General features: G+C 35.6%; 1 protein-coding gene across 2 annotated transcripts in view; it reads right to left on the reverse strand.

Moving 5' to 3' along the window:
- The window catches only part of LOC127810833 (putative callose synthase 8), a 71891-nt gene that overhangs the window by 1899 nt on the left and 55091 nt on the right, over positions 1–14901 (reverse strand). For both annotated transcript variants that reach the window (XM_052350397.1, XM_052350398.1), the window contains exons 36-39: positions 13144–13227; positions 11123–11235; positions 10816–11045; positions 823–1671 (exon numbers count right to left, since the gene is read on the reverse strand). In XM_052350397.1, coding sequence (XP_052206357.1) covers positions 823–1671; positions 10816–11045; positions 11123–11235; positions 13144–13227 — 1276 coding nt within the window. The remainder of the gene's footprint in view (positions 1–822; positions 1672–10815; positions 11046–11122; positions 11236–13143; positions 13228–14901) is intronic.

Below are 14901 nucleotides of genomic sequence, written 5' to 3' on the forward strand. Positions count from 1 at the left end.
TCTTCTTATCTAACACAAGTTACACAAATAAAATTAAAACATCTCTCCCTTTTTGAACACGCGTGATTCAATTTTTTAGATTGGGAATTAGTTTTCTATGTTTCTAATATTTGAATGCATTTTCCAAATTTTCTATGCATTAGGAAAACAAAAGATCTTATAGAGAATTGAGGATAGAAAACTAGAAATCATTTTCACAACTAAATAGCCCCCCTACATCCTTATTCAAGCATTTGAGCTTGCTACCATTTACTTGCAGAAGATTTGCCTTCATACAGTACACAAGCCTTAGTTTAGGAATTCAAAATCCTTCTAGCTTAGAACTTAACAAAGAGCAATCTAGTGCATAAGGGTCCCATCATTTGTGGCACTTTACAATAAAAATCTTAACTACTTGTTTACTATTAGATCCATGGTCGTGCGTTATGCTAGAACATAAGTAATAATCCTCAAACATAACATGACAACTGGATGTTATGAGTATCAATAGACACTATCAATGCAGTATTAGGACATGGGGGAAAGAAAGGAAAGGATGGAGGTTGGGATTGATAACCTAGAAGTATTAATCCCTTCATATGAAATGGCATCCAAATGTATGCGTCTTATAGTTGAATAAGCTGATTATAGTATCAAACAAATCTAGTTTGAGATTGAGGTTAACTTTTAGCATTCTTTTATGCTAATAACTTACAGAAAATGTTGCAATCTTTATTTCTGCTCTTTCTAGAGCTTCTTTTTGATTAGTAGCATATAGAAAATAAAAAGCAATATCTGCACGGATACACTTAATCCAATCTAGAAGGCAGGAAGGGATGTTACCTTGAGTAAGAGGAAAACTGCAACGATGACAACCCATGAGAGCACATAAACTATGAAGTTTTTGTTTTTCCCAGATATATCAAGGTGATAGACCAGACCATACTGGTAAATGAAAAATCTCATAGATAGAAGTATTTCAATCAACCTAGAAACCAATCCTGAATGTCGGAGATGGGCTTGCTCATCATTCCACCAAGACTGCCAGCTTTTGTCCTGTTGAATGCCTATGCCACCTTGCTGCTTGATCCATTTGTTCCAATCTTTCCAGTCATCCACTATCTTTCCCCAGTCAAACCCAGCAGGGTTAAAGAGAAATGGTGCAAACAACCAAGTCAATGACATGAACCAGATTGCATATGTGATTAACACATATGCCATGCTGTTTTGGTAGGAGCGCCTGAACAGATTATAAACAATCAAAAGGAGTAGCAGCTCAAATCCTTTCACAAAATGACTTCGGGAATATAGCCTGTAATTCTCAGTAAAGCTCGCATGGAACACCACGACCTTGCGTCCAGTCGGTCTGTACTTGGCACCCCCATGAAGTATTGCTTGACCATAATAGTGAGCTTTTGTTCCAAGGGCGAAAGTAAAGAAGACAGCAGCCAGCTGCAATTGCATGAGTACAAAATCTTTGACAGCAGTAAGAGCTCCTCTTTCAAGTCCAATTTCCATCACCATTGGTAATCCTGTTAAGAGTCCAAGTTGGATAAATGATTGGGAGGCTAAAGCCGTCTCTAGTGACTGTATGTTGTGCATTCTAGCCTCAAGGAGTAGTGCCTTCTCCAAACCACTGAGAACCAGGTATAGCTGCCCATAAAGGAACACGTAGATTCCCACTATTGATATCTGCAAGGTGGCAAAACCAGATGGAACCAGATTTAGACAGCAGCATTTCAACTGAACAATTTGTTTATCGTTAATAATCATCAAAACATCTGAAAATGTAAAAAAAAAAAAAAAAATACTTTGCTATTTCAGCTGAATGAAACCAGCATGTAGGCCTGATACTGTATATTTTCATTGCTGTGGTGTTTGATGATGATCAACAACCATATCGATAGTTTGCAAACAACTGAATACAATATTTTTCAAATATGGTTGGAGAACCTTTGCCTTGTAAGAATTGCAAATTATTACTTTTATTCCTGAGAAGCAAGGAGACATCTAATCTGCTGTCAGTAAATGCTGGATATCAACACTCAACAAAGACTTGTCAAACAAATGTCTAAACTTGTGTTATTAAATTTCAAATTTGAATAGTCAGATTGCTTTGAGCACTTGGGAGACACATATATCTGTTGTTTGGATGCACAACAAATTGGAACAAAATGACTTGGACTACAGTAAAAAAAGTTAAGAGAGGGATTTGCACCTTTAAGCTAGGTCTGTAAATGGGTCTGACCTGATCTAGATCCGACCGCAAAATAATGTCCATTTACATGCAGATCTGATCTATATCCAACTAGCACTAGATCCAATAAATCTGTTATAACCAGATCATACCTAGATCAACACAATCAGATTTGGTATTAAATGGGATCCATTATACAAGTACTTTACAAAGACCTCCTTTGGATCATCAGCTCCTTGCAAAAGAACTACAGTAGAGTCTCATATTTCTAAATTCTAATATTCAATTTCACATAATTTTAAATGAAATTTTCTAAAAATAATACATAGGTTCAACATTATTTCAAATTTAAATCAACTTTTTAATTTTTTAATAGCCTCATCAAACATTGTTATTAGTTTCAACATATATCATCATCATGTTCCATCCAATTAAACCCTTAAATAGTGACATGGAAACCTGATGCAGCGGAGCAAAACCAGCCCTTGAGTCGGGGGGTTGACTTTCTTCATATCATTATTGTTGATAGTTTTTATATGGCCAGGAAGTTGCTTTAATAAGTGAACAAATTGAATAACCTAAGTAGGAACACCTTAGGTATAATTGGAGACTAATGAAGCAATTGTATTCTCAGCTTGTATTGAGTTTAGAGTGAGAATTTATACATGAGCTAGCCTACGGTTTTGTTCCTAAAATACAGGGATAGGATACTATCTAAATTCAGATATGTTACAAAGATAGATAGGATAGGATATGTGATTTAAACTCAAGTGGTAGATATATCCTATTTTTATGGAAACCTTTTATCTCAACCTTTACCTTCTCATCTTCCTTATCTCCAGTTTCAAACACTCCTTATCATCTCATCTCCTTTCGGCTTTTATTGAAACAACAATATATCATTTTCGTATCTTCATTAAAACCAATTAGCTTCTTCTAACCAGATTCTCCAACACCCTTCCCTCAAGCTAGTAAATAGATGTTCCTTATTCCTAGCTTGCTAATGAGTGATTCAAACCTCGGTAGTGACATAACCTTGGTAAATACATCCGCCTCTTGACTAGTTGTAGGAAGATAAGTGAGTCTTATTCCACCTTGTTCAATTTCCCTTCGTATAAAACTTCTATCAATCTTGACATGCTTCATCCTGATTGTCACAACCCAAGGACATAATTGTAATTAGGGGTAATATATACTTGTAATTCTTTGTTGTTCTAAGGATAGTAGGACTCTAGCATGTGGCCACTTGGTCCTAACTACTGAAAGAGTTGGTTAGGAGAATACTCTAGAATTGTAATTCTCTTATAAATAGGATGAATGCATGAGGATGGGGATCATGTGAGGATTATACCACTGATCTTTTCCCTCCCAATTCTCTCTCTCTTTCCCTCTCCCTTTCTCTCCCATTCTCTCTTCTTCCCTCTCTTTCTCATATTTGTCTTTCCCGCCCATTCTCTATTCTTCCCAATTACGGAAGAGCCTACCTGTCACATCGGAGATCTGACACTGTCATGTTGGATGGGGTTATTAACAATGCTGATAGCTAACTTGCTATCACTATAAAGCCTTGTTGGTGAAGTCAAGGGCATTCATAGGTCTTCCATCAGCCGTGTCAACCAAATTAACTTGCAGATGTCTTGAGCAATTGCCCTAAACTCTACTTCTGCACTACTACGTTCCACAACGAATTGCTTCTTACTCCTTCAGGTGACTAGGTTCCCCTACAGTTTAGTACAAAAACCAGATGTTGATTGACTGTCCATCACAAAACCTGCCCAGTTAGCATCAGCAAATCCTTAAGCTCTTCTAGCATCACTTTTCTAAAATAATAATCCCTTCCCTAGTGTCCCCTTTAAGTACCTTAGAATGTGATAAATTGCAACTAAATGTTGTTGAGTAGGTGAGTGAATGAATTGGCTCACAATACTCACAGCATAGGCAATATTCAGGCGAGTGAGAGATAGATAAATGAGCCTTCCAACTAATCTTTGGTATCTTCCTTTATCAACAAGAGGATCACTCTTAGTTATCCTATATTTCCAGTTTCTCTCAAGGTGTGTACATGTTGGTTTACTTCTCAGCATTCCAGTATCTTTTAGGAGATCAAGAGTATATTTTCTTTGAGAGATTAAAATACCTTTTTGCTCCTGGCCACTTCCATTTCTAGAAAATACTTCATGGTGCCCAAGTCTTTAACCTCAAATTCATCCATTAATCACTGTTTAAGTGCAACAATTTCTTGAATATCATCATCAGTGATGATAATATCATCCACATATACAATCAAAATGGACTTTTGCCACTAGCTGCATGTTTAGTAAACAAGGTATGATCTGCTTCCCCTTGTTTGTACCCAAACCTTGTAAGTGTAGAACTAAATTTCTTAAACTAGGTTCTTGGGGATTGTTTTAACTCATAGAGTGAACGATACAACTTACACACCTTGCCAACCTTTTCTTCTTTCTCAAATCCGGGTGGAATCTTCATATAGATTTCTTCTTCCAACTCCCCATTAAGAAAAGCATTCTTGATGTTTAGCTGAAACAGTTCCCAAACCAGATTAACAGTAAGAGACAACAATACCCTTATGGAATTTAGCTTTGCCATAAGAGCAAATGTCTCCTCATAATTTATTCCATAGCTTTGGGAGAACCTTTGAGCCACCAACCTTGCCTTGTACCTATACTTCTATCTTACTTGTATTTAACAATAAATACACACTTGCATCCTACAATTTTCTTGTCTTTGGGAGATTCTACAATATCCCATGTATGGTTGCCAACCAAAGCCTTCATTTCCTCCATAACAGCTTCCTTCCACTTTGGATCTTTCAAAGCATCCTGAATATTTTGTGGAATAGCCACTCTATCAACTGTTGTGGTAAATGCCTTGAATTGTGGAGACAATCTAGAGTATGTTAAGTAATTAGAGATTGGATACTTAACACAGGACCTTACCCCCCCCCTTTGAAGAGCAATAGGAATATCCAAATCATTGTCAACTGCAGTGTGTTCCTCTCTTGATGGACCATTCTCTGGCTCTAATGATTGGTTGAGTTGAGAAGTAGGAAATTTGGGTCTCCTGGAATAAACCACAGTAGGTTTTTCTGAGTCTAATCCTCCTCCTAGATTGGTCACCACTGGCACAGCTAGTTGGATGAGTTGGTGGATGGGTGCAAAGACAAGAGTAACTGATTTAGGTTGTTTAAGGGTAGCTGGTTGGGTGAAATCAGATGCAGCAGGTTGGGTTAGGTTAGGATTTGAAGAGGATGAAAAAAAAGGTGGAAGTGACATAGGCATAGACACTTTGGGATCCCAATGATCCTCTTCCTGTGATGTTTCCCCTTGAATAGAAGCACTTAGGTAATAGAATTTATCTTCAACAAATATTACGTCACAAGAGACAAAAAACTTTTGTGAGAGTGGACAGTAGCATTTGTATCCCTTATGAGTAAAAGAATAGCCAAGAAAAATGCATTTGAGGGCTTTTGGTTCAAGTTTGTGACAGTTAGGATTGATTTTATGAACATACACAATGCAACCAAACACTTTAGGGGAGAGAGAGCTTAAGATTTGAGCATGAGGGAAAGTGTCCAACAGGGTGTGCAAAGGAGTCTGATAGTTGAGGACTTTGGATGGTAACTGGTTTATTAAGTAAGAAGCTGTTAGAACAACTTACCCCTAATACCTTTTAGGACCAGAACTAGTAAACAACAACTTCAAGTAAATGGCGATTTTTCCTCTTAGGCACCCCATTTTGTTGAGGGATGTAGGGACAAGTATTATGATGAAAAATCCCATGAGTAGGAAAAATACTCACAGTCATTATCAGTCCTAAGAATACAAATAGAGGATTGAAACACAGTAAGAATAAGTTTGTGGAAACTTTGAAAGATAACACACACCTCAGATTTTTCTTTCATGAGATATACCCAAAAGACTCTGGTATGGTCGTCATCAATGAAAGTGACAAACCATCGGGCACCAGACAAACTTGGAATTCTTGTAGGTCCCCAAATGTCACTATGAATCAAGTAAAAGGGTTTGGAAGGTGTGTGAGGATGAGCTAGGTAAGTGCTGTGAGTTTGTTTGGTAAGAATACAATGTTCACATTGAAACATTACTTTCTCTTTATTGATAAACAAACTTGGATACAAACATCTTAGATATGAGAAACTTGGATGACCAAGGCGTTTGTGCCATAACATAATATTAGAATTAGAAACAACAGTGAGAGAAAGCTTATGTGATGACTAATATCTTGGAGGATAATTATTTCTTGAAACAAAATAGAGCCCATCCTTTTCCTTAGCATTGCCAATGATCTTCTCCTAAGATCAGTCTTGAAATATACAATGAGAAGGAAAGAAGATTACAATGCAATCACTATCCTCAATTAGCTTACTAATTGATAACAAATTACACTTCAAATTAGGCACATATAGGACAGATTTAAGTTGCAAACCAAACACATAAACATTCCCTTGTCCCATAACTGAAGACATAGTACCATCTGTCATCAAGATTGTCAATTAGGCTGAAGTTGATTTATTATAGTTGTAAACCTGGTCATATGATCAGATGCTCTTGTGTCTACAACCCAACAATTTCCATTTAGTTTTCTAGATAATAAGGAGTATTTCAGATTACGTTTTTGGGCCATAGAGACTATGGGATTAGTGGCTAAAGTATTTGATTCCTTTGCAAGATGGGTATTGCTCAATAGCTTCAGTAGAAAATCTAGCTGCTCAGTAGTTAGGTTCAAGTTTATACCTTTTTTCGGTATGGGCGCAATTGTTGTGGTATATGCTGGCCTCTCTTTCTCCATTTTATTCTTTGGCTTCCAATTTGTTAGCTTCCCATGTATTTTCCAACAAGTTTCCTTTATGTGATAAGGCTTATTATAGTGCTCACACCACTGCTTGTCCCTAGCAAGGGCAGAGTTGGAACTTGGTTCTACTGCTGTAATACCCCACATTTTCGTGAGATTTTCACGTATTTTAAGAGAGTTTAAAATACTAAAAAAGTGGCTTAATAACAAAATAAATTGCCGAATCGATGGTAGGGAACGCCCTGAAGCGTAAATACCTAAGGGTAAGGGTATGTCATTGACGAGCATCTCGAGACGAGATTTATGATGCCGAAAGAAATCAAATTAGAGACAATTTTTGGTTTAGCTGTAAGTCACCCTAAAAGACCGAATGATGGTGAAGGGCTTCCGAGAAATCCACGGAACCCTGAGGAGACTATAATTTTGTTAATAGAACAACCCTTAAGTGGTTTCGAGATGAAACAAAGGGTTATGAAAGTCTTGACAAGGAAGTTAAGTTTCTGAGCCAAGGGCAAAATCGTAAATATTGAAGTTCGGGTAAAAGTGTAATTTACCTAAAAAACAAGAGTATTAGCGTAATTAGTCCATTCTTCAGGGACTAAAATGTAATTAAAAAATGACCTGGGACCAAGTTGAAAAGGGTTTAAGTGCAATTCCCCAAAAAGTTTGGGCCAAAGTGTAATTCTTGAAACCTTTTTCCCAGGGGCAGGGAGATTAAGGATAAAAGCCTCATGATGATTTTAGAGATAAAATAAAGCCTCATAATGACTTTAGAGATAAGATGAAAGCTCATGATGACTTATTTGATAAGATTTGATAAGATTTGATTGAATGTGATTTGATTTGGATAAGATTTGATGAGATCTTATTTGGATAAGGATTTCGAATGATTAAAGAAAATTTTAGAAGATTTGAAATGATTGAAATATCTTGGAAGATTTAGAAAAGATTTGAAATGATTAAAATATCTTGGAAGATTTAGAAAAGATTTGAAATGATTGTGACTTACTTGGTGGCCAAGTTTCAAAGCCTATAAATAGGATGTTCATGGCCAAGGGTTTCCTCATTCTAAGTTGTGATAAATTCATGCTAGACAAGGGTTCAATCTTGCAAATTACCTGGCCAAGGTATGACTATTGGTTGATAGAGGAACAGATGGAATGGTTACAGATGGTGAGTTAGAGATGATAGAGGATTCTACAGTTGTCTGGACTGCATTCTTAGGGTTGGAGGTGGCCATGGTGTCTGGTTATTCAGGCTAGGTAGAACTGGGCTCTGATACCATGAACAAATTGAATAACTTAAGTAGGAACACCTTAGGTATAATTGGAGACTAAAGAAGCAATTGTATTCTTAGCTTGTATTGAGTTTAGGGTGAGAATTTATACATGAGCTAGGCTATGGTTTTGTTCCTAAAATATAGGGATAGGATACAATCTAAATTCAAATATGTTACAAAGATAGATAGGATAGGATAGGATATAGGATTTAAACTCAGGTGGTAGATATATCCTATTTTTAAGGAACCCTTTTATCTCAATCTTTATCTTCTCATCTTCCTTATCTCTTCAGTTTCAAACACTCCTTATCATCTCATCTCCTTTCGGCTTTTATTCAAACAGCAATATATCACTTTTTTTATCTTCATCTTATCTTCATCAGAACCAATTAGCTTCTTCTAACTAGATTCTCCAACAATAAGATTGGGAGAACTGACTTCAAAGAAAGGCAGTTAACTATCCCAAAACAGAATGATCTAGATATTGACAGCAGTATGAGTTATTGACTATGAGTTTGACTATTCAAAACAGTGTTGGTGCGAGATCAATTACGATGTCAAATAATAGACTATGAGATTGACTATAAGGAATCTGAAGGCTGAAATCAGGTTGAATAGAAGGAATTAATGCATTTAAGGCCTAAGGAACTTGAATCCCATCTAAGGAGCAAGAGTAACACTCTTTTCCACCCCCCAAGTGAACAATGGGAGAGATGATCACTAGTCCATCCTTGTTTAGAGTATGCGCGATGGTTCAATGGAGGGGACTGCGATTGTCCTAGCTATGTTTTCCATTGTGCCACCATCCATGGAGGATGATGTTTGGCTGAGTTATGAGAATGAAACACAAGTTATGGAAATTAAATGGTATTAAAGCAAGGAAAGGAAGTAAAATAAAAGAAATTTCATCCAATACACTTATTAATTGGAGAACAAGGACTGGGTCCTCACACTGTGGTATCAGATCTTGATTATAACTGTATTTCAGGTGGGTCCAAACAGTTACTGTTGTCCAAAACACAACAAAGATATTCTAGGAGAGTCAAAAGAAAAGGTCCCAAGCAAGAGAAGTTATGTTGGTAGAGCGAGGAGGTGCAAGAAGAAAAAATCAAAATCAGGAGACGTTGCTACAAGACTCTGCATACATGCCCTAATGAAATTTTTTTTGATACACTAAGCAAAAAAGAAAAAAAATGGTTACGTATATTTTGACTAAAAAAGAAGCATAGAAGGTAGTTAGTGAAGTAAGACCAAAAGCTTAGGAAAAATTATACCAGCACTTGAATAAAAAGACAAGAAAAGATATTATATTTCTCAAAGCTACTTAATGAATGTGGAATAACAAATATTACAACATGAAATCTTGGTAATTTTAAATAACATAGAAATGATATGTTTTGTAGACTTGTTTGAAAGTGAAACCAGCAATGAAAAATATAAGGGAGCATAAAGCGGTTGAACTGAATATTATCTTGATAGAAGCATAAAACTGTCTAGGAGAACAATAGATTTTTGATAAACAAAACTATTTAATGTAATCCTTAAATCAATGAGAATGCATAATGAGTGGGTAAAGGGCACTCTAATACTCATTTATGAGAACAATTGAGATGTTCAAACTTGTGAAATTTTGGAGGAATCAAGTTAATAAATACTATAAAACTTTGGGGGGAAGTGATTGAACAAAGTTTAACGAAAGAAATCAATATCTCCAAAAATCAATTTAGATTCATGTCTATTAGGTCAGCAGTGGGAACTCTACTTATTGAGGCATTTAACAAAAAGTCATCAGAAAAGTAGTATGAAAATTTTTAGAGAAGATGGCAGTTCGGATTATTTATATACAGGTTATTAAAGATGTGTATCACAAAGCAAAAATGTGCATTAGGACTTGTGGTAGAGATACTAAAATGTAACACCAAAGGGATTAAGGCTTGTTCTTGTTGATGTTATTGTTGGTGCTCTTACTTTACAAATCTTACTTATTCCCATCAAGCTTTTTTTCTTGAATACCTTCATAGTTACTAATCCTTAACAGAAACAGTATTTAATCTAGTGCTTTCTTCCTAATTTGAAATATCTTGTCTGAGATTTCTAATTATTCTATTTGTTAGGAGTAAAAAAGATGATATAAAAGATAAACTTAATCTTCTATCTAATAATTTAAATTTTTAGATGAGATAGTGATTAATAATTTAACATGGTATCAAAGTAGGTAAAGGTCCTGAGTTCAAACTTCACTGTTGATCCAATTTTTAAATTTTTGCCTTTGTTTGGACCAGTTATGTAATGAAGCCTGGCTACATGTGAAGGGACATGCTGAGAGTAAATAATATAAAAGATAAAGTTGACCCTCTATCTAATAGCATAAGCTTTTAGATGAGATGATGGTTAACAATTCAACACTATTGAACCAAGGTGAAGGTTTATATTGGATATATATCAAACAAATATACCAATATACCATAATTAGATGTCTACAAATTTTATGCAGTAATAGAATAACTATTTCAAGGTTCGGAATAATTACCAAACTGTTAAAGTAAAAACCAATGGTGGTGAAGTAGCAAGAAAGCATCCGAAAGAAATCAAATCGACGTCCAAGTCGGTACATGTCACGGCTAAGAGTCTGTTCACTATTCCCATTTGCTACCTTGGCTTCAAACTTTGATATCTGGTTCAGGCTGACATCACGACCTTTCCCAACTTGCATATACTCATGATATGTGACGCATCCTTTTCGCAAAGTAGAATTGAAGCCTGTAATACATGACACAACCTGTAAGGTGCACAATGGACCAAGACAGCAGGCTTCTGAACAAAAAAACTTAACCTACCAGCAAAAACATCCTCGCTTAAGTTTATTGTCTTTGATGCCTTGCTTATGCCACCTCTTGTTATGTGAAAAACCCTATCAAACAAATCTGGATGCCCATAATGGAATCGAACCCTGATGACATATCACGGTGTGAAAGGCAGCTTAAAATGATTGGTATTGACAGATTTGTTAAGATCAATTAAGTGCCAAAGATCACAATAAACAACTTAAACAGAAACCTCGTTATTTAAAAAAGAAAGAAACAGGAAAATTAGAGGGTTGTTCTCTTCGTATTTCAATTTTCAATTTTGAGTTTTGAATTCATTTTCAGTTTTGTATTTTGAGTGTCTTATTTGAGATTGCTGAAAATACATTCTTTTTGTCTGTAGCGTTTTTCGTGTTTTAGAAATTTTGAGCATGTTCGTGATGAAAACGACTTTTTGTTGTTTTGAGTTTTCTTTACATTTTTTTTATTTTCGAAAATGCGTTTTTGAAAATATGAAAGTAAACACGTTTTCATTATTTTGGAAAATTGAAAACTGAAAATGATTTGAAAACAACAAAGAGAACAAGGCTTAGTTTTCTGTTAACAAAAAAGAACTGTTTGTTTACAACTATGCATGTCCATAGGACACTTAGTCTATATTCACATCTAATGATTGATTCAGTTATACATGATTGTGATTTACTTTATCTCATCATTCCCCCATTAGAGGGTTGTGCTAGGAAGGGCATCTAGCATAAAATTTTGCCACATCGTTCTTTTGCATATATTTGTATTGCCAATGTGATTTTTAGAAGTCATTATGAATGTTGCGCCACCAACCACAACTTGGTTTGGATAAGGTGCAGTTAATAATGATGATGATGATGATTTTATTGTATGTTATTGTGAGTATCTCAACAGAACATAATGATGATGATGATGATTTTATTGTATGTTATTGTGAGTATCTCAACAGAACACTGTTTGCTAACATTAGGTAATTGTCAGTTGTTGGTGCACCACATTTCACCCCAGTTAGTAGGGAATTCACTAAGCTTATGTCCAATCATGTGGCTTAGTAACCTTTATACATTGATTATAGGGGTTTGCTATTAGGTGTTACCTATTTCTGTTAGACCGTTTTATTCTGGATTATTCTTCTTCTAGTATACTCCTGATCAGTGCATCTTTTTTTTTTTTTAATTGCATGATTTCTAATTTGATTCACCTATCTCGTTTCCCAATTACCATACTTGGACATCATTTGCATTAAATGTTGTGTTGCATCATCCTTATTTCGCTAACATTATAAAGCACTCTATCTTCTCACCAAGTCCATTTGACTTATTCCATCATTTCAACGTTTTCTAGATTTGTAAATTCAGACTTCCACATGCTCAATTATAGTAGATCATAGTATGATATGATCGAAAACCAAGTTCAGGTCATACCTGTAGTTTGGGAAATAGTTTGGCCTGGGTAGTATCTTGGATCTTTTTAAAAAATAGGATTATTTTTGAAAAAGAATCCTGCTTAACTTCCCCCTAGTTCCTCTACTCTTAAACCTTGAGGGAAAGTTTTAACAATGTTTGCGTCGTGTACTTGCACCAGTCCATGGTTAAATTATGTACTAAGTTATTGGCTTATAAGTGTCTCTTTTTATACATGGCAGACCATCCTAGTTGGTATATTCTCTAGATATCCCCTATTCCATGTATTTTTACAGGTATTCTTGAAAAACATATATATAGAGGAGTAGAATGCTGTAATGACTATGCATTAACTGGTTGTGTTATCTGTTCATACCAAAATAACAGTAGACAGCTTTAACATTGTTAGTAAAGTGAAAAGTATTTTGCAACCACAGATGCATATCCAGTTAGAAGTTTACAAATTAACCTGAAGTAGTCATCAATTATGAAATACTTATTCCATTGCCAAGAAAAAGAAAAACCACACCATATAATTTTATGCATAGATGAGAGAGAAAGAGAGAATTTTTGGCATATTCTTTAAAGTTGTTCTCAAGATGAACGGGGAGAGGAATCCATTACCTCAGAGGATTTGCAAGAAGCCTTTGACCAATGGTAACAAAACTGGTCTCCTGATAAGACATGAACCATGCTAATGAAGAAACACTGCAATTATGAGACAAGGAAAAATTCTTAGTCCTCAATCAAATATTCATAATTCTTATGCATTATAACTCATCAGTATATACTCTGCAAGACTGCAACTCATGCATTTTTAATTTCATTTTTTGAAACAAATTTCTAAAATCTTTGTATGCAGCAAGTTTTAGTATACTTAAGAGTACCATTTCCTAAATACTTGTACAAAAATGTAGAAAAAAGAATACTTCTGCTTTCTTGATTAATCCAGTATACACAAGCAAGGTCCTCTTATAGAGGATAGGAACAACCCAAATGGAAACTATACAAATTTAGAAACACTAGACTCTATAAGCATTCCATCTACAAACACTACCAAGAAACATATATACATTTTTAAGAAAGCTATAGTATTAAGAAAGTTTCCTAAGTTTAACTTAGGAAACTTCTTAATAACTTCTTAATATGTCAAGGCAGTAGCCTCCTTGATTGATCTGCTGCTCCTTGATTAGCCTGCCATCAACTAGATTGATATGGTATGCCATTATCATGCACATGCACACATAGATCCCCATATATCACAAACATACCAACTCATATAATCCCACTATTCACAACACTCCCCCTCAAGCTGGGGAGTGGATGTCAATTATACCCAGCTTACTTACTAGAGTTTCAAATTGAGTACTAGGTAGCCCTTTGGTAAGAATATCTGCTACTTGATGATTAGAGGGAACATAGAAAATTTAGAGAAGACTGAAATTCAATTTTTCCTTAAGAAAGTGCCAGTCAATTTCAATATGCTTTATCCTGTCATGTTGCATAGGATTATGAGAAATACTAATACTTGATTGATTGTCCCCCAAAAATTCAATAGGTCTTTGCATTGGAACATTTAAATCTTCTAGGATAATCTATAACCACAAAAGCTCACACACACTAAGGGCCATGGCTTGAAATTTAGCCTCAGCACTGGATCTAACCACCACCCTTTGTTTCTTACTTCTCCAAGACACCAAATTCCCCCCTAGGAAGACACAATACCCAGCATAGTCAACATCTGTATGTCCTTGGATCTTCAAACCAGCTCCTTGAGTAAATAAAATTCCCTCACCCGGTGTAGCTTTAAGACAACTTAGGATCCTTCTCACCACATTCATATGATCTTCAATAGGGTTATGCATAAATTAACTCACTAGGCTGACAACAAAGGTTATGTCAGACTTAGTATGAGAAAGATAAATTAGTCTTCCTACTAAATGTTGAAATCTGCCTTTACCGATTGCCTTTCCACTAGAATTCCCTTGCAATTTTGTGTTAGGATCTATGGGTATCCTTGCTCCTTTTCCCCTTAGCAAACCAGTTTCAACAAGTCTAGCACATATTTCCGTTGGGATAAGAAAATCCCTTCCTGTGAGTAAGTTACTTCAATACCTAAGAAATATTTTAGTGGTCCAAGATCCTTTATTTCAAATTCTCGAGCCAAATTCTGTCTTGGCAGACCCTATTCATCTAAATCATTCCCATTACTACAATATCATCAACATAGACAAGTAGGGCAATTACCTTCTCTCCTATGTGCTTGATGAAGAGGCTATGATTTCCTCTACTTTGGTGATAACCCATAGATGTCATAGACTTCAGAATCTACCAAACCAGGCCCGTAAGGGTTTCTTGAGCCCATACAAGGCCTTCTTAAGT

The sequence above is a fragment of the Diospyros lotus genome, chromosome 10, assembly GCF_014633365.1.
Source record: "Diospyros lotus cultivar Yz01 chromosome 10, ASM1463336v1, whole genome shotgun sequence".
Taxonomy (NCBI): domain Eukaryota; kingdom Viridiplantae; phylum Streptophyta; class Magnoliopsida; order Ericales; family Ebenaceae; genus Diospyros; species Diospyros lotus.